The following is a 21,361-nucleotide window of genomic DNA, read 5'->3' on the forward strand; positions in this document are numbered from 1 at the left end:
ACTCGATGAAAGATCTTATGATACAACATGCACATGTTAACCATTCAGCCATCCACCCCCCCTGTTGATATTTATAATAATGTTCATCTCCTGTGCAAAGTTTCAATGTCTGATGTTAGTTCAGTAATGCCCAACATTTTGTCAAGATACACAAGTAATTGATATTTCCAGGGCGGCAGGTTGTGCACGTAAAAGATCCCTTGACATTTGGAATTCAATATAAGAGTAGGCAGTAGAGAGAGAGAAAGAGAGAGAGAGAGAGAGATGGGGTTTAACGTCCACTCGACACAAACTAGGTCATTTCGGGACAAACATATGGTTTTAATTTTATTTACATAATTCGCTTGCGCGTAGGGGTCTTTAGCAGTGGGAGGAAACCGGAGAAAACCCACGAGGTTGGACAGGCGACCCTACTCCTTGTCACGTACAACCGAGTAGGCAGTAGTGCCGCTGTTCGGGCAAAATTTCCCTCATAGCACATTGTATGGCGTATGCCCGTCTTCATTGGCCCAGTCCGTGGCAGAACAGTAGGAATTTAAACCCCATTTCATTTCATTTCAATAAATTCTGATCACCAAGGGAATGCTTGATTGTCAGTCAAGAATGTCCCGAATTGACAGAATTACAATCGAGTGAAGTGGAATTCAATCCTGACAACAGAGGTGGTGTGAGTAAAATGGTGACGTAATTAAACACAACCAATATTGTTAAGCTGTCATGATTGGTTGAGATATTTTCTTATGCAGTCGGGGCATGCATTGTAGCCCGAAATCCCCTTTTTCACTCGATTGACTATTTTGGGGATTGAGAGAATACAATTCAGGAATGTTCAATCGAGTATCCCTGTCTTCATTAGCCCAGCAAAGAGCAGAACGGTAGGACGTTAAACCCCATTTCATTTCAATCGAGTATCCCCCATGTGTTTGGAATACAAATAACCTTTTTCTTTTACTTGATTTATGTAATGACAGCTGTCCATAATGGTGAGTGAACACTTGATATCACTTCTCACTCATTAATTTATGTGGGAAGTTCACAGAGATAAAATATTAGATCCCATTTTGATTTATCATGACATAAGATGTTTATTTATGTGAGGAGAAGTTCACACAGATAATAATGGATCTCATTTTGATTTATCATGATGTAAGATGTTTATTTTATCTATTATACATAACAAACACAATCAAATCTTATATCAAATATTTTATTATGTACCAAATTTTTTCTGTTTCAGTGTTGCAGGCAGGTTATTCAAAATTGCGAGAGGAGTTCGTTCGACAATCAACATCCAATCATCTTCTAGTAATTCTACATACACTAAAAACTAAAAATAAAAAAGCAAGAAACAAATCCACACATTGTATTTTAAAAATATATATATATATATATGTATCAGAAAATTTCAACTGGTGTATTTCTTATTTAAAATCTCAATTCCCAAATTCCCAAACATCCAATCATCTTCTAGTAATTCTACATACACTAAAAACTAAAAATAAAAAAGCAAGAAACAAATCCACACATTGTATTTTAAAAATATATATATATATATATATGTATGTATCAGAAAATTTCAACTGGTGTATTTCTTATTTAAAATCTCAATTCCCAAACGAAAAAATTGCAGCACAAGTTTCCTTTTAATTGCATCAATGAGTCCCAGAAATTATGGTGTGAATTTTTTTGTAGGAATAGAAGTTCTGATTCAACTTGATTACCAAGAGAAAGACACACACAAACTAGGTCATATAGGGACTAACATGGTTCATTTTATTTCAATAATTTGCTTGAGCTTAGGGGTCTTTCGCAGCCGGAGTAAATTGGATGACCCATGAACTAGCATGGGATCAAAACCACGCCCTTTAATTTCTGAAACCACTTGACCAACTTGATTATAAAATACACAGGTCACTAAAAGTCATTGAAACAATTTATTATAAAAATTACTAAAAGTTATTGTCCGCTTGAAATAACTACCGGAATATGCTTAGGGAAATAACTACCGGAATATGCTTAGTGAAATAAACGATTGAAATCTGTTAATTACGTCCCTTGTTCACTTTGTAGAATCTTGTGGATGGTCTGGAGAAAAAAGTTATTTAATATGTAACTTACATTGTATTTTTTACACTGGTGAAATGCATCTTCTTTTTTGGGTTTGTACCATTTTTCAAATATTCTTTTTTTCTTTTCTGGCATGGTCTGAAAGTAAATGATAGATTTGAAAACAATACAAACCAATCTAAACAATTTCGAAACGTAGTTAGATGTCTATTCACCAATGGATCAGTCACTTTAAAATTCAAACACTTCCACATTCACAAATTATGTATGAAATATATTTCATTTCAAGCTTCTACAAGTTCTAGATGTCATAATAAGTGAACATTAGACATGTTAATACAATAGAAATATTCATAGAAATAATTTGTTTGAAGATTGGGTAACTATCGTGTATTAACTATTATGTAAGAGCTAAATCTGCCTACTGCGAGTCTTTTTTTCTGCCTTCAAATGTTATATAAACTTTTTGATACAGTGCATCAACTGTGTGGAATACGCTTCCAGAAAATATCTGAAATGTGAATCTGTGTCAGTTTTTAAATCCAAAGTGAAAACTTGATTATTTAGTCACTTAACATTAACAATCCAAAGTGAGAACATTTTCTATCACCTAATCCATTTCCTAGTGGATTGAATAGTTGCGCGATACAGATATCATTATTATTATTATTATTTTTATTTAGACATTTATTCATATGAAAAAACTATTAATTAACTTACATACTTGAACAATAACTAAAATACTGTAATTATGCTTGGTCTATACAATTTTTTCATATGACAAGACTAACTTACATACTTGTCCCATAACTAAAATACTCTATTATTACACTACCCACAAGTAACTATATTAATATAAGCCTACTTGGCTTATTTTTGTATCCTATTCTTTATGCATTTCAATTGTACAATACTATCGAAATAAATACTGTTTAAACTATGACAAGTCCACAATCAACGCTAAACACCATCGGTGGGCTGGGATATTAAGTGGATTAAACCATCCACACAATTTAATCGGTGAAGCGGGTTAACGTTAAAATAGAAAATCAAGACTGTGTTTATTATTGTAGCAATGCCAATCAAATCAAAAGTACGCTATTCTTGTCAAAACTTTAAAGATACATTATGGGAGATTTTTATAGAGAGTTGGACATTCTTGCTATAACAGTTCAAAAGTTGCTGATAAAGGAAGAATATATTGAAAATTTCAGTCAAATTACTTTATTCTGAACATAGTTATCATCGTTGTAATATTTGACTAGAAATGGTAGTGAAATGTGCCTTCACCTTGGCTGATCGTTTGATTGACAGGCGTTAACTCCACCTACATATCTCGATTATCAAGTAAAGTTTCAATGGCATGCGGAAACGCTCTACAGCGGCCTCGCTAAGTACACTCTATCATTTAGCCTCGATTTAACTGACGTATTCTCATCGGGGTGCGCCATATTTGAATTAATTAATAAGTGAAATCCTATTTAAATCCAAGCTGTAGCCGACCATCCGTGGGTCTACAGAGTTGATTTTGGGCTTGTTGTTTAAATAAAGATCTAATTTATATTTTCTATAAGATCTGAAGCCTAAATTAAGACTTGCAATAATCAGATTTTGCTCTTGCATAATGTATGTTTAAACATGCATATCTTTGCTCAGAATAATGTAATTTGACTGAAATTTTTAATATATTTATTTTCCATTATATATATTTGAACTACTATAGCAAGTACGACCAGGTCTTTATCTAAATCTTACATAATGCATCTTTAAAGCCCATAATGTATCTATAACATTTGTAACTTTAGCATGTATTATTTACCTTTGATTTATCTACAATAACAAAAGCCATATTATCCTGGAGAACAAGATGATCATCATTCCTTGGGTCAAAGGTTATTCTACAAACTTTATTCTGTCTTTTAAACCATTGGTTTGGAAAACGACGACTTTCTCTTCGGCTCCATGTCGTATATTCTTTCTTGTCAACATCAAACTCAAATATCTAAAACATTTAAAAAATGATTTTATACACAAACATGGGCGACAACAGATTACTGAAATGTGGGCGTATAAAAATGTTTTAAAACTTTTTTATTGGGTAGTTATTTTACAGATTTATGAATTTTGACTGTTTTAATCAACTTATGTCCTACTGTCTGCATCAATGGGCTAATGAAGAGGAAAATTGTGTCCTGACGTTTTCGTCTGATGGCTTCTTTAACGTGCACAGCAAAGTGTACCCATAACCTTGGTATGAACGATAACTGCATACCAAAAACTTATTTGAATGTGAAACAAAAAAATAGATGGGCAGAAAGATGCAGGATAATAAACTGTTATATATGGCGATATGCAGTGTTTTAAATCAAACTAACCATATTATTAGAGTAAGCTATGACTAAATCTTCTCCTGATGGTGAAAAACGTAATGTTCGAGGTGGATGATCATATTTTGGCAAATTACATTCAATCTGAAAAATAAACAATCTTACAGAGAAATTAATGTTACATCGATGTTGGTATATGTTCTTGTAACACCTGTGAAAGGATAAGATGTAAGAGTTGCCATACAACTACAGATGAGTACACCCTTATATACTAATTGGTAAAATCACTGGATAATAATTTAAATGACCTAATAATACTTTCTATAAACTATTTCCCAAAAAGCTTTCCAAAAATGTTGGTCTTTCAAATCAACACCAATCCTAACAATTATGTGAAATTCAACATACCAGTACAGAGTAATAATTTCTGACTAAGTATAAATAATAAATGAAATAAAATGAAATGGGGTTTAACGTTCTACTTCAAAGAACTAATAGGGCTAATGGGGAATATGGCATGCAGTGTGCTACGAGGGAAATCTTCCACAGGGTAGTGCTGTTTCCACCTCTTATTTAAAATCTCCAAACGTAAAGTTTTCATTTACATAAACACCAACATGTACACACAGCCTCAGGTTTTCTTTCTCATCTCAACAATTAGAGAGAGAGAGAGAAATGGGGTTTAACGTCCACTCGACACAAACTAGGTCATTTCGGGACTAACACATGGTTTAATTTTATTTCAATAATTCGCTTGCGCGCAAGGGTCTTTAGCAGTGGGAGGAAACCAGAGGACCCGGAGAAAACCCACGAGGTTGAACAGGCGACCCTACTCCTTGTCACGTACAACCGGGGATTTGAAACCACGCCAGTCGACTCAATGAGAGACTTTATGATACAGTGCGTGCACGTTAACCATTCAGCCATCCAACCCCCCCCCCCCTCAACAATTAGACACTGTTCACTGTCAGGCCCTGTACAACTGACAAGTTGAAACCACGGTGGATAATCATGAAGAACTTTCTCCAGTCAACAGCGGGAATGAACCGGAGACCTCTTGGTCAGTGAGCCTCTGAGCCACCACGCCTCCTGTATGAATAAGTATAAACAATAATAAAACTCATATCATTCTTCACAGTCAGTACAAATAAGTATAAATAATAAATAAACTTACTCTATTATTTGTGATATTTAATATAGATATAGTATGATCACCACTAACTACAGCTATACAATTACCAGTTGGACTCATAGTTAACATAGTAATACCATCAGCAAAAACTACAATAAATATTTATCACAAGTTAATATTAAAGACCCGACATGCCAAACTAACATTAGGTAAGATTCGATAAAGATCTGAGTTCTCACTATAATGAAAATGGAATATGCTAAAAATTTCAGTCAAATTGCTTCACTCTGAACCAAGATATCAGCAATTCAATTTTAGTCTAGCCTCGATCATCATTACTAACGTTTGTATGATAAAAACAAAGTCTTGATCATCCATTTTTACATTAAGTTGTCCATCACAAAATATATTCAAATCCACTAAATATCGCTGGCTAACAATGACATCGACAGTTGATTATGGTCTTGATAAGTTAACTAATTTATATAACATTAAAGGCCTGAAGAAAGACCAGCACTAGGCAGATTTAGCTCTTGCATAATGCATGTTTAAGTTATGGCTATTTATAGATTACAGGATTTTAAACCACAATCTTGATGTGTCTAACAGTTTTATTCTGGTTTGTGCTGAACTGCATATTTCGAATTCCAACTATTAAAGGTTCTTCATGTGCACGCCAAAGTGTACATGGTACCTCAGTCGTTCGTACCAGTGCCCTTGCCAAGCACTCCATCCTGCATCATTGACAAGGAGAGACGGTACCGGAAAATCCTGTTTGCCTTATATGTACATATGTATATGTTGAAATACTGTTTCTAATGAGATAACTTGTTCAGTTTTACCATTAAATGTATTAGCAACATGAGCTCTATCTTCATTTATTTCTGTCAACTGAAGGTAACCGGATGCTGTAGCTGTGACTATAAAACGACCGTCCGGGGTAAATTCTAAATGATGAATAGGTACACGAAGATCCTCTCTTGCCATTGTTATTTTAGTTAATTCTACCTTTGGGGTATAGTTTTCCTCATCCTGCAAATAATAAATAGTTTCATCTTTTTAAGATCTATATTACAATGTTTTCAATAAGGTCTGAAATACATCTAAATTGAGATATATATGGCAAGAACATTGAATAACTACAGAATAGCCTACTCTATTATTGTTTTACAAATAATTGTTAGAAAATAGTCTTATAAAATATATGTTTTAAATGTTTAAGCAGTGTATAACTTTGTGTAGTTAGGCCATACAAAAAAATATTCTGATTCTCAGACAATCCTTACTGAAAATCTGATGCAGGGGGGAGGTTTATATTTTTTTTAAATTTTTTTTTTATCAAAGGATTGCTACTGGACTAAATAACTTCTCATAGACATATTTCAAGGCAATACATTTATTTTATCATGTTGTTTAAAGAATTGTTTTTATTATCCAGTATTTTTGAAATTTGTCAGTTACATTTTTCAGGGTTGCGTAGTGGCTGAACGAGACTACGACACATTTCTCGAGTTGTAATGAATGAAACTCTTTTTTTTGGAAATAAAACGTGTTATGCAGCCTTTTTGAAGTGACAGGGCTTTATCTGAAAACCAAAAATTTTTTTTATATGGCCTTAGTTGCATTTCTGTTCTATATAACCTGAAACATAAATCTGTATGGTACAATGATGCAGCGCATCATATCAACAGGGGTTGTGCCCGAAGCGTGATACAATTACTATCCTGGCCTTTAAAATACAGGTAAAGCCTGATTACCTTCTTTTACACCTGAACTTATTAGATATTAGAAAGAACCCTAGCCTATACTGCCTAAAGAACGCAACAGTGTTTTGTTTAATTACATACAACATCCTACTTGATGCACTGTTTTGGTCACAAATCAGACTCGTTCACCATTGCACCGAATCCCTCTGTAATTCAACTGTAATACGTACCACAGATAGTTGATATATTCGTAAATTATGTTCATCACAATAAGCTATATGGTTGCCATTATTAGATATACCACAACATAGTATTGTAGCTTGTCCTTTACATTTTAATTGTAATAGTTTGACAGGATTAGAACGTAATGGTAATATCTCTCCATCTTTCTCTGTAAACATAAAAATATAATCAATCCAAATATTAAAAAATTGTCCACTATTTATTCAGCTGAAACAAACAAATTCTTCAAAAAGTTAAATGTTATATAATCAAGTTGATTACATTTTAGAATTTGTATTTTCCAAAAATTACAAATGACGCACAGAGACAAATAATATCAGTCCAAAAATGGTTAATTCCTTTCAATGGAATGGAAATATTTCATTAATCTATGCTGCTTCGCTATGTAATAAGCCTGTCGCCATTTTGTTGTCCACAAAATTTATTGGTAGACCTGTTTTAAATCTGATTGAATCCAAGCCGGTACATTATCTAGAGTTAGTATTTTGATTTTGTTTTCTTAATTAAACATTAAATAATCAATCTGAGTACATATTAGAGTGTGTTAACCTGTGAGAAGTTTGATATTTTAGCAAAAAAAAATGAAATGGCTCATTGTTACTCTAATAAAACATAAATAAATTAAGTTTTACCTGAAGTAAAATTAGTATGTCCCAATTTCCAAACTTCTAAATAATCTGTATATCTTAACATGACCATTTTCTTTTCTTTAGCAACATGAACAATATTCTGAAATTCAATATCTTTAATTTAAAACCATGACCACAGTAGCATAAAAAGTAGTCACAGTAGGCAAATAACAATTCTTAAACAAGTATGAAATGAGGTTTTAAGCCTTGTTGACACTTCATTTGTCATTTGTCTGATGTGTACATAGTTGGGCCTCACATTTTCATCCAATACCAATGACTGGGTACATGTTCATGTTCCTGGTCAGCCCTAACAAGTGTAAACAGGTCTTGAAAATAACCCATTTATAAATGAAAAATTGATTTATTATATAATGAAAATGATTGATTCTATGAACCTTGTATGATCACAGACATTTATTAAATGCTGCTACATGTAATTAATAAATGCCCAAAAGACGATAGTGTCACTAGTGAAGTGTTCAAATTACTGTTTAGGACATCAGGTGTATGTATACCTGCCTAATGCACGCCACCTCTCTTTAAACTGATTATCTTGTAGACGACAGACAGGTCAGTGTAAAGGGGAATTAGCCGGTTTTGGTGGATATACAAGAAAAAGAAATCCAACTATTTTCTGCTGCATGAAAAGAAATGAGATTTAACATCTTGCTTTTCTGCAGGGACTGGTATATTGAAGACAAGATGTGTGAAAAAGATATCAGCATGAGATAATAAATCATCTCACCCGTGGTATATGAGCTATTCATTTAGATATGGTCTCACCTGTGGTATATGTGTTATTCGTTTAGATATTATCTCACCTGTGACACATGAGCTATTCATTTAGATATTGTCTCACCTGTGGTATACAACCTAATCTCACCTGTAGCATATAAGGGCTATTCGTTTAGATATTGTCTCACCTATGGTAGATGAGCTAATCGCTATGTATTGTCTCACCTGTGGTATATCAGCTATTCTAATTGATATTGACTTTCCTGTATGACCTATTTGTTTAGATATTGTCTCACCTGTGGTATATGAGCTATTCATTTAGATATTGTCTCACCTGTGGTATATGAGCTATTCGTTTTGATATTGTCTCATCCCGTCTTCTCTGTGTTAAACATAGATTAGTTCCTATACCTGACAAAATAAATTATATACATATATATTACCAACTTCTAGGGAACAGTTTAGTTCAAAACTTCTATAAGCTATCACAAAAGTAATTTACAATTAATTTCAAATGTCAGATGTTGAATATATGCCATAAAGCTTTCAATATTATGGAGAAAGCTGGCATTTATTTATATTTTATTCATTATCCAATATCAAAACAGTTTCAAACATGCCAAACTAGAAATACAATCATTTTGTATTCCAGCTGTTATGTTATCTGGGTAAATATGTTACTCCCCGGTCCGAGCTACCCCTATACCCCAAATTTCAGACTTGGGGCAGATGTAGCCGCCAACCCCGAACAGACTTCGCTCGGGGGTCATAACTCCGAAACCGGAAGTGGTAGACTGACGCGACCTGGCCTATGTTACTCCCCGGTCGGAGCTACCCCTTTACCCCAAATTTCAGACTCGGGGCAGACCTAGTGTAGCCGCCAACCCCGAACAGACAGACTTCGCTCGGGGGTCATAACTCCGAAACTGGAAGTGGTAGACTAACGCCACCTGGCCTATGTTACTCCCCGGTCCGAGCTATTCCTATACCCCAAATTTTAGAGTCGGGACAGACCTTGTGTAGCGGCCAAACCCGAACAGACCGGCTTCGCTCGGGGGTCATAACTCCGAAACCGGAAGTGGTAGACTAACGCCACCTAGCCTATGTTACTCCCCGGTCCGAGCTACCCCTATACCCCAAATTTCAGACTCGGGGCAGATGTAGCCGCCAACCACGAACAGACAGACTTCGCACGGGGATCATAATTCCGAAACTCAGACAGACAAACGACAGTCACAAATATATATATAGATTAGAAACCGTGGAACTTTTTCTTTAATAATACAAATATAAAAGCTGCTTATTAGTAAATTCTAATAGATTGAATGTAATTAAATACAATAGGAAATGAAACACATCTCAGACAATAGTAATTTATATTCTCATAGAAATCATTTCAATCTGTAAATGAAGCTGACCATCAAATGTCATAGTAATAATAATATGACCTTACACAATAGATAATAGATAATTTTTCAGTCTAGACATAATATTTATAAACTTGATACAATGTCCAAATGTGATTTGTCAATAAGAAAGTTCATTTAATTATTTGAGAACTTGACAGGATGGAATTACAAATATTATTATTACAATCTGATCAACACCTGAAAGACTTCCACACAGGGCCGTAACTAGTTCAGAGCAACCAGGGGGGCAGGAAGTGTTCTTAGGGGTGCTGTAAAATTGACAGGCAATGTATATGTATGGTCGACTATTTTTTCAGAGGGGGGGGGGATCGAATTAACTTTTATTGTTCTACTAAAAAAGAGAGAGAGAGAAATGGGGTTTAAAGTCCACTCGACACAAACTAGGTCATATGGTTTAATTTTATTTCAATAATTAGCTTGCGCGTAGGGGTCTTTAGCAGTGGGAGGAAACCAGAGGACCTGGAGAAAACCCAGGAGGTTGGACAGGCGACCCTACTCCTTGCCACGTACAACCGGGGATTCGAAACCACGCCAGTTGACTCAATGCCAGGCTTTATGATACAGCACACACGTGCTAACCATTCGGCCATCCAACCTCCGTTTTACTAAAAGGCACTCATCATTAATTATCAACACAACACTCAGTATAATCTGTTGACTATGTATACAACCCTATCACACCAATCATGAAAGTATGTGGCTTCTATACGTGTGCATTATTCTGTACTGTCTGTACAATTGTATAGTTACATAGTGGAGTCGATCATAGCAATGTTTGAAAATAGGGGGGGGGGGGGGAGGGCTCTTTTTCCCGGCGTGCAAAATGACCGATGGGTCAGATCTAGTTATGGTCATTTTCCATAGCCCTACGTCTTGACCGGCATATACGTCCGACATGGAACCCATGGATCGAAACCATGCCACCTGACTCAATGACAGACCTTATGATCTAAAGCTCACCTGCTAGACCACTCAACCCCAAAATTAGGTACTAAAAATGTGACTTACCTGCTGATACTATACAGTTAGGAAGAAAACAGACAGCTCTAACATCATGTTTATGTATATTCTCTGTTGTAGATTGAACCCAATGTTGATTACCGACACCACTTTTAGTTGTTACAAACTCAAATCCTACTAACAATGGATCTACACCTGACGAAAACACACAATCTTCTTCCTACAAAAAATGTCAGTATTAAAAAAAGTGAAAACACACAATATCAGTATTAAAATAAGTGAAAACCCATAATCCTCTTCCCAAAAAAATATCAGTATTAAAATAAGTGAAAACCCATAATCTTCTTCCCCCAAAAATATCAGTATTAAAATAAGCGAAAACACATACATTGTATCAGTATTAAAATCAGTAAAAACCCATAATCTTCTACCAAACAAAATATCAGTATTAAAATAAGTGAAAACACACAATATCTGTATTATAACAAGTGAAAACCCATAATCTTCTTCCAAAAAAAACAAACAAAAAAACATCAGTATTAAATAAAGTGAAAACACAATCTTCTTCTAACAAAAATATCCAGTATTAAAACAAGTGAAAACACACAATCTTCTTACGACAAAAATATTAGTAACCCTATTAAAAAAATGTATCTTATATATATTTTTTCCCTAAAAAGATGATGTAATAAATTCTAATATTGGTACCACCATCAAAAAAAACCAAGAGTATAAAAAATCTCCATAGCTTTGCCAGGCAACGAATATACGCTGACCAGTAATTGAATGGTAATGAAATGAAGTTTAACGTCCTACTGTTCTGCTTCGAACTGGGCTAATGAAGATGGGCATATGTCATACAGTGTGCTATGAGGGAAATTTTGTCCGGACAGCAGCACTAAGGCCTACTCTTATATCGAATTCCAACCGTCAAGGGATCTTTTACATCAATGATTCTCAACCAGTGAGATCTTCCTAAGTGTGCCGCGAAATTTTGAACAGCACACTAAGAAAACGCGAAATACCACTTGATTCCAATTGAGAATTCACTGGTGTCTACTGGTACGTTCATAGCTGTGTTTTTCTTTATTTAGTTTGAGTCATTCTATGTTTCTATGACTAGTCTGTGTCTACGGTTGTATGACATATATTAATTTTGCAAAGTTCAGATATTTTTCATATATATTTAGCCAGGTGTGCCGCTAATTTTTCATGTGTTGCCAAAAAAAGGTTGAGAACCACTGTTTTACATGCACGCCAATGTGTACACAGAATCTCGGTTTTTCGTCCCATCTGAACAACTAGACAGCTGTCCTTGTCAGGCCCTCAGTCCTGCATCACTGACAAGGGGGAACCAAGCCGGAAAATCTGGATGAACTTTTTCGGCCAGTGCAGGGATCAAACACCCGACCTCCAGACTAGTGAGCCAGCGTCTTACCCCGTAATTGAATGGACAAAAGAACATCTCAGTATGTATTTCAATGGAAATGAAATGGGGTTTATTTAACATCCTACTTTTCTGGACTGACTGGGCTAATGAAGACGGATAAAAGCTATAAAGTGTGCTATGAGGGTAATTTTGCCCACACAGCAGCACTATGGACTACTCTTATTTAGAATTCAAACTGTTAAGAGTTCTTTAATCTTCATGCCAATGCATACACAATACCTCATTTTTATGTCCTATCCGAACTACTAGACACTGTTATTAGTCAAGGGGAAACCATGTCAGAAATCTGAAGAAACTTTCTCTTCCAACACTGGGAGCGAACTGGAGTCCTCCTGGCTAGTGAGCCAGCGTCTTACTCATTAAGCCACCACAGGTTCAATGGAGAATGAACTCCATTTCAGGTACGTTTATATTTTAAGGATTCTGCCTAAAATAGAAGCTTGACTCATAATATCAAAAGATGTTCTTCTTTAGGAGTAGCCAAACAATTCCACTTAATTTGAAAACAAAATTAGATAAATAATTGAAACGAATTGTAGACAGGGATACTGACAATATACCCTCATTCGTGAATCATGTGAAAGGGCGTTGATTTTTTTTTTATGATATCAAATGCAAGAGTGACACTCACCTCATTTATTGATAGAGTTAAAACATCTGCTTTATGACTGGAAAAACTCTACAAAGTTAATAAAGGGCTCATATTAAAATATACACAGACAAGAGTACCATTAATAAACATACATATCCTATCACTAAACAACAATATTTAAATAGAGAGAGAGAGAGAGAGGGAGAGAGAGAGAGAGAAATGGGGTCATGTCGGGACTAACACATGGTTCAATTTTTATTTCAATAATTCGCTTGCGTGTAGCGGTATTTATGTTCAAGTGTATTTTATTATAAAAGACCATTATTTACCTTTATCAATGTTCCTTGTCTGCCATTCCAAAAACATGTTTTACCTCTTGAATCTCCACTGATTATAGTCATATTACTGTTAATAGATATATACTAATCAAGGCAAACATATATTTTGTATAGAGTTTGGTTAGACAGGGAAATAAAGATACACAGTAATAAAAACATTTCAATTCCTAACCAGACATGCTATAGATCTATATAAATGACAGGGGGTTAAACATATTCCTGAAGCAATTGCCCAAGAAATTCCTCTTTGGCTATTGCTATATTGAGACCAAAAACTTGAGTTTTTGACGGAGTATGTCTATTTTTCGCATTCAATAAAATCTCTATTAAGTACAGCAACATGAGAGCCTTCTCCTTGATCTGATGTTGTCCCTAAAACTTCGGCAAGTGATTTAATGTATTAAAAAAACGGTGAAAATGTTGTTCGTCTCCATGTGTTTATTGGTCATTATCCATTGTTTACATTGTACGCGTTTTCGATAGCCTCGTTTGTCACACAATTAGTTTTTCTGCAATATTCTGCTATGCACTGGTTAGTGGAGCAGCAAGGTAATAACGTAACGGAATGTAAACATATGTGGAGCTCTGTTTAAACCCGAATGATTTTGTTACACTGTAATGTATTGGTTGTTGATACGACTGCTGACCGGTCATATTTTGGAACAGAAATTGGCGGTGATTACAGCAGTGTCACGTACAACCCGAAATCGAAACCATGCCAGTTAACTCAATGACAGACCTTATGATACAATGTGCTAACCATTCGCCCATCCAACCCCCCTATATAATGTTGAAGTAGCAGTTGCAATTACATGTACTAACATTTGTTTGTTCTTGTGTTTGTAGAGCTTAACATATGCTTTTACCGAAGGTGATGTCGCAGACAATTACAAGCACAAGATCTTTACCATTATGCTACAGTTCCATATATACATGGGAAGAATAATAAGTAGCTGAATATAAAATAATCAAAATAAAAACCTTGTTATTGCTAAACACCATACAATAGTTTCCTGATTTTCCTGTTGATGACCTAGAGTCAACCTCTGTATAGCTTGACCTGATTTCACACTCCATAATCTGATATTATCAACACCTCCAGTTACTATAACACCTTCTTGTGTATGCCATGCTATAGATATTATACGACCTGTAGGAAACAAAATAATGCCATCATAATTCTGTAAAGAGAAGTTAGGACAGAGAGCCTCTTAATGTGTCCTCGTGTTCCTGAATAAAGAACTATCTTAAGTGAACAATTATAATTTGGTACCTGTAGAGAACAAAATATTGTCATCATAACACTAGTCTGAGGAGTAGAGTTACGGTATAAAGACTACTGAGCACCATGATGTGTCCTTGAATAACATGCTATCTTGAATAAACAATTGTAATTTGGTAACTAAATCAGAGTCTACAAAGTCCTAAATAATTGTAATTTGGTAACTAAATCATAGTCTACAAAGTACTAAACAATTGTAATTTGGTAACTACTGGGAATTCTCGTATTTAAGCCCTGGGCTTAGTTTCGAATTTGACCATGTCAGTGATGAAACATTTCTTCTGAAATTAAGCCCAGGGCTTAAATTCGAAAAGTATAATGTACACCAATTCGATGTAACTCCATCAATGTCAACACATGTGGTTTGAAAATTTAAAAGGAAGACCACTCTGAAATGAATTTTTAATTTAAGCCCATGGGCTTAAATTTAAACTCGTTATTGAGGGCTTAATAACAGCAGGGCTTAAATACCAGAATTCCCGGAAAATCATAGTCCACAAAGTCCTAAACAATTGTAATTTGGTAACTAAATCATAGTTGACACAGTCCTAAACAATTGTAATTTGGTAACTAAATCATAGTCTTAAGTCCTAAACAATTGTATTTTGGTACCCGAATAATTCTTAACCATCATCTCATGAAGTTTATCAACAAAAATTAATAATTACTAGAAAACAACCATTTAATTAAATATTTGATGCAATTTCACATAAGTTTTGTTTAAAAATAAATGTGATTTAATGTCTTGTTTAGAAGACTTTAAACATGACATTATCGTAGGAAATAACTATAATAAATACCTTCTTGTTTTCCAAATGATTGTAAATATTTCAATTGACCCATCTCAATATCAAACAAAACAACACAGCCATCTTCTGTTCCAGCCTATAAAAGATCATTCATTTACATTACAACCGTATTTTTTGGACAATGTCTTTTTTTCACAGCTTAAAGCCTCTGATACATACCTGTGTTTAACCATTTGGCCCTGCCCCTCCCACACACCCTAATTTTTCAAAAGATTTAACAAGTATTCAGTGTAATAATCCATGAACAAACTGGTTTTATGTATATCGGTGTAAGAAACAAAGTTTCAGTCGTAGATCAACACTATTTAATATATTGTAAAAGAAAATTTATTCCCTTTGATAGAGTGTACATTATAGGGAAGAATCTTGTCAAAGCACCAACTGAATTTCAGCTGGCATCTGGAATATGTTTATAAAACTTACAGCTAATCTTGTACCAGTGAAATTTTTGGTTAAACACCAAATAGCTCCAGCATTACAAGGCTCGGAATTCTGAAAAATATAAACAACAATTACATAAATACATTATATTAAACCTAGTGGATCCAAAATAACATATATAACAGAATGTGTGATTATTGGAAGGAATACAATATGTACACAGCAGGGCTTTAAAGTTTCTACAATAGTCTACCGGAACAATGTGAAATATGGACAAATAACTGGAGCAGGAATTCTATACATTGACATATGAAGACCACATATAGTTTGATTTTCCGATTGGAAAGACAATATTAGAACGTGAGAGAAAGGAAGTTTAACGTCCCCTCTACACAAAGTAGGTAATTTTGGGACTAAGATATGGTTCAATTATATTTCAATAATCTGCTTGCGTGTAGGGGACCCAGAGAAAACCCACGAGACTAGACAGACGACCCTACTCCTTGTCACGTACAAGTAAGGAATTGAATCTACACCACCTGATTCAATGTTAGACCGTGTGATCTGAGGTGCACACGTTAAACCTTTCGGCAACCCAACACCCCCAATATTAAAGCAACAATTAATTTCTCCTTGTATACGTTAGGTTCTAAACTAAGCAAATCTGAGGTGCACACGTTAAACCTTTCGTCAACCCAACACCCCCAATATTAAAGCAACAATTAATTTCTCCTTGTATACCTTAGGTTCTAAACTAAGCAAATCATGTTCTGTTACATCTCCTCCTAGTCCAGCAGTAAAGAGTCGTTTCCCTTGCCATACAATAGCTTCTACTGACTGTTCACTCCTACCAGAAATTACCTAGAAAATACAAATGATGCAAATTTAGTCAAATTAAAAGTTACATGTATCTTACCTCAAAACTAACAATTTGACAGAGTTTCCCAATCTGGGGCACGCAAAACTGTTTGATTGGTCCATGTTGAAAAACAGGGTCTGTAAAAACAGATAGGCAAGTAAAATTCAGTATGATATTGTTGGTATTCAGACAATGAATTTGAAATGAGCACAGATTTTGTAGCTTTAATGTAAATGTTGCTCTAACGGTCTCCCAACTCCATGGATTATAACTTCAGTCATTTCTGTTGCATATTACCAGATGAAATGAAATGGGTTGAACGTCCTACTTTTCTGCTCCGAACTGGGCCAATGAAGACGGGCATACGCCATACAGTGTGCACTACGGCCTACTCTTATATCGAATTCCACATGTCAAGGGATCTTTTACGTGAACGCCAAAGTGTACACAGGACCTCGGTTTTTCATCCCATCCAAACGACAAGGGGGAACAACACCGGAAAATCTGGATGAACTTTCTCGGCCAATGCTGGGGTAGTACACCCGACCTCCAGACTAGCGAGCCAGCGTCTTACCCACTTAGCCACTGTGACCCCCGATAACCAGATGTAATTCGCAACATAATTATCATTCATAAAACAATGGACTTAAAATGCTACTTAAGCAGATGAATCAATGGTCGCCATTTCCAGATAACAATGAGACAATTCGATACTACCCAGTGCCATTTATGATGTCAATAATATTTATCAGGGTTGTGTACTTGATAAAAGGGTCTACTGGACTTTTCCAAATTCAATGGGAAAGGTTTATGTGGGTTACCCACTTTTTGAAAATAAAAACAGGTCATACAGCCCTTTTTAAGCAATAAAGTGGTATCTGAGAACCAAACTATTCTTTCATATGACCTTATCTTTGAAGGACATAACAAATTGGTGTACATGTATCCTACAAGTACACACAAAATCTAAATAATTTTTAACCAATAACATTGGAAATGTAAATATTTCCACCTTTTCTAGAAGCCAGTCTGATTCAGGCAACCATATTTCAATACTTCCATCAGATCTGTAAAAAAAAATAATCGAAATATACAAAATTTAAAATGAAAGAAAATGAATGAATGATGCTTTTAGTCATCTCTAGAATTACTATGCCATCTTGAAACTGATCGGACAATATTTTTTATTTTTCAAATTCTCCATACCAGTCTTTTATATGGATATTACTGGTAAACTGAAAAATGTGAGTCACTTAGTTGTAGAAGGGGGACAATTCCAAAACCACACATTTAGTTGGCCACTCACTCACTGGGAAAAGACCACTGGCTCTTGTCATTGACACATTTTTTGTTTAAATATTGTGCTATTATTTGTTTACTTTAAATATGTGGGGGATAAGAAAGGCCACTTGAACTTTTTTAATCTGGGGAAGAGGAGGCGGGGGGTGATCGAGCCACCTGTGGAGATAAAAAAAAAGGGGGGGAACTTGAATTTTGTTATTATTTCGGAGTGGGTTCCCAGTTCTTGTTCAGCGAATCAGGGCATACTATAATGTACAAGAAAAGAAGTGGTGCATGGTACCAGTACATGTTTGTTATTTTAAAAATTTAACGGAATCTGTTGTTATTTGTTCAATGAATCGTCCTGTCGTTATACTGATTTACAATACAAATTAGTGCCCAACCATAGAATATTCAATACACACTAATTACCTTGAAACAGCTAACTGTTTATTATTCTTCTCATATGCCAAACAGTGTATAGGTTTAGGCTGATATTCAAAAAATCTAACATGATGAACACGAAATTCACCCATCTCCTTTAATAAATATAAAATAAATTTAAGTCATCAAGAATTCAATTATAGAAGGGCTTGATATTTGTCAAGGGGTGGACAAGAGAGAGAGAGAGAGAGAGAGAGAGAGAGAGAGAGATGGGGTTTAATGTCCACTCGACACAAGCTACATCATGTAGGTCATTTTGGGACTAACATATGGTTCAGTGTTATTTTATTCATTAGTTTGCCCATGGGGATATTTTTAGCAGTGGGAGGAAACTGGAGTACTCAGACTTACTCAGAGAAACCACATCATTTGACTCAACGACAAACTTAATGATGCAACGTGCATGCGTTAACCATTGGGCCACCCCCTCCGTAAAGGGGAGGATGAACATTTCAGGTACAGGATATTCACCACCCGGGTAGAAAGGAGTAATTTGCCACCTCTGTTCATTATTTACAGTAACCCTAACTCTAGAAAACACAACTTTTCACATGTATGCTACTTCCTCCATGTACATAAATTGGTGTTGTTTCTATCTTTTGCTTTGCTGAAAGTGACAAGTTAACTTGTCATCCAAGTAGGAAATATCCTAGAACAATACTTTTGGTATTTAAATCAAATGGTGAACTTTGAAGTACCTTATGGTATTCTAGTATATTCGTCTTCCTGAGTAGACAGCAAGACAGAAATGCTAATTCAAACGATTGCAAGTCAGGCAAGTGAACAATTGTTTTAAGAACCTAGTTGTAAAAGAAACTACAGGACCAGTAGACTCATTTTGCATACCCGGTATGGCACGATCCATAATTTGCTGCTTGCAAATCGTAAAAATAATAAAACAGCAAATTGCAAAATAAACTGAACATGATTTTCTAAATGTGTACTCTGTGTTGTCACATTTACAACTGACAATCTAACATTAGAATTAGACTTTATTGTAATTGGTGCTTCATATTAATATTATTTCATTATAGATGCATCCGACAATATCAGGTGCTTGGCTTTTTATCGACAAACAAACTTTCATTCTGATCTTTCACGTACATCAGAGCCATGGGATGTGTAACATAATCAATTTAGAGAATTTCATTTGACTGCTAATGTCAGCTTAATAGAAGTGAATTTGACTGTACGAGACAGGCACCCTACCACAAATCTATATCGTCGGTGAAGTGTCAAGAGGGTGTATCTCGGAAATGAGTCAAATACACTTTTTTGCATTTTTAAACTCTCCAAATTAATATGCACATTTCTGTCTAAGCTGTGTATCTCTACGCCAATTATTATTAGAACTGTTATGTGGAAGCAGACGTAAAACACCAGGATACTACTACTACTCCAAATGTTGTATCTTGATTTGTGGAAATTTTGAAATGCAAAGGGTTCTATTTATTAATCTTTAGAAATTCTTAGATACACCCTTTTGACACTTCCCCGACGATATATTGACTCCTTGTTGAGTAAAAATAAAAATATTTTTTGTAGGCCTTAGCCTATGCCCTCAGAGTCATTATAATTATTGCTACATTGATTTCGGTGAATCTGCAATGAAAAATAATGAGGTTCTGTGGTGAGGCATTTATCCATACCTTTAACTAAAAATCTCTGGAAAATTTCTGGAAAATATATTAAGCTGTAAACAAAATTATTAACAAAACGTGAGTATTTTCTCTCACATGTTTACTTTCATGGGCGCAGACATATTTCCTTTCCGTGCTGAATGCATTCGTCTGATCTCATTGGTCACAGGAAAATCGGCCAATCGGAATATTGAGCAGAGATTTGGCGGGTGTAAGTCATGTATTGATGTCAACAAACAAGGCAAAACGGTGTGTGAAACATGGTCCAACTTTATGTACAGATGTAAGTTTACATTTTAACAATTGTGTAAACCAATAATGCCAGTTACTAAAATATACCGAACTTCACACAGGCACAAAATGCGCAGGTACAGATCAAACTAAACCAAAAACTTTATCTATTCATCTCCAGCGGAACGGTAAATCGTAGTTATCTCCCTTCACTTTCTTTGGCTTGCCATGCATTTTACCGATAAACCAGTGCCAAAGAAATAAATGGGGTTTAAATTTTAATGCGCGCGTCATACAGTGAGGCATGAGGGAAATTTTGAATGAACAGCGGCACCGCGACGCACTCCTTTTTCGAATTTCAACTGCCAAGAGTTATTTTACGTTCACGCCAAAATATACACGGGATCACGGTTTCTAATTTAATTTATCTGTCATTCTATCCCATCCGAGCGACTAGACTTCACGGCAGCTTGTTTTAGTCACTCACTGAGCCACCGCGGCTCCCAGTGGACCACAGACAAAACACCACTGACATCTTACTGCCCTGTGGAAGAGTAGATCTAAGCGCATCATGACCCCCACCCCCTAAAAAAAGACAAAAAAACATATATGTTATATAAATGATCTGTAAGAAACCCTTGAAAACTCAACAAATCCTGGTTAATATCGGGTTAAACATATTAAGTAAGTCGTGGTTGGAAATGTTTTATGGTTTCTTAGTGATATAGTTACGGTAACCCAATAGATGTAGGCTGTTGGCGCAATCAGGAAGATGTCACCTGATTGAGGAGAAGAATTAACATACTTCTGAAAATTGCACTT

The 21,361-nt window shown here is 35.2% G+C and overlaps 1 protein-coding gene across 2 annotated transcripts; it reads right to left on the reverse strand.

Annotated features, from left to right (window-relative positions):
* Positions 1 to 1,191: 1,191 nt before the first annotated feature.
* On the reverse strand, positions 1,192 to 20,447 carry LOC126814742 (U3 small nucleolar RNA-associated protein 4 homolog). Of its 2 annotated transcripts, XM_056099913.1 has the most exons (19): positions 20,318 to 20,447; positions 18,657 to 18,763; positions 17,956 to 18,010; positions 16,826 to 16,945; positions 16,127 to 16,195; positions 15,695 to 15,779; positions 14,594 to 14,762; positions 13,604 to 13,679; positions 13,314 to 13,361; positions 11,281 to 11,452; positions 9,177 to 9,253; positions 8,108 to 8,204; positions 7,463 to 7,623; positions 6,369 to 6,558; positions 5,569 to 5,675; positions 4,443 to 4,538; positions 3,887 to 4,069; positions 2,119 to 2,205; positions 1,192 to 1,327 (listed from the first exon to the last, which is right to left on the reverse strand). In XM_056099913.1, exons 2-19 carry the CDS (start codon positions 18,758 to 18,760, stop codon positions 1,211 to 1,213), a joined length of 2,013 nt encoding a protein of 670 aa, XP_055955888.1. In that variant the 5' UTR covers positions 18,761 to 18,763; positions 20,318 to 20,447; the 3' UTR covers positions 1,192 to 1,210. The 2 variants fall into 2 exon arrangements, with proteins under 2 accessions (XP_055955888.1, XP_050396075.1); XM_050540118.2 differs by lacking the exons at positions 9,177 to 9,253; positions 11,281 to 11,452; positions 13,314 to 13,361; ... (6 more) ...; positions 18,657 to 18,763; positions 20,318 to 20,447 and adding an exon at positions 9,139 to 9,151.
* Between the last annotated feature and the right edge of the window lie 914 nt (positions 20,448 to 21,361).

Source organism: Patella vulgata, chromosome 3 (genome assembly GCF_932274485.2).
Source record: "Patella vulgata chromosome 3, xgPatVulg1.2, whole genome shotgun sequence".
In the NCBI taxonomy this organism is placed as follows: domain Eukaryota; kingdom Metazoa; phylum Mollusca; class Gastropoda; family Patellidae; genus Patella; species Patella vulgata.

Bases quoted from the DNA above. Each gene is read 5' to 3' on its own strand.
- LOC126814742 (XM_056099913.1), bottom strand. From the start codon at position 18,760: ATGGGTGAATTTCGTGTTCATCATGTTAGATTTTTTGAATATCAGCCT. The intron at 8,205-9,176 runs GTGAGACAATAT...ATTGAATTTCAG, and splicing joins GAATAGCTCATATACCACAG to AATATTGTTCATGTTGCTAA. The intron at 4,539-5,568 runs GTAAGTTTATTT...TTTATTTTTCAG, and splicing joins TAAATATCACAAATAATAGA to ATTGAATGTAATTTGCCAAA.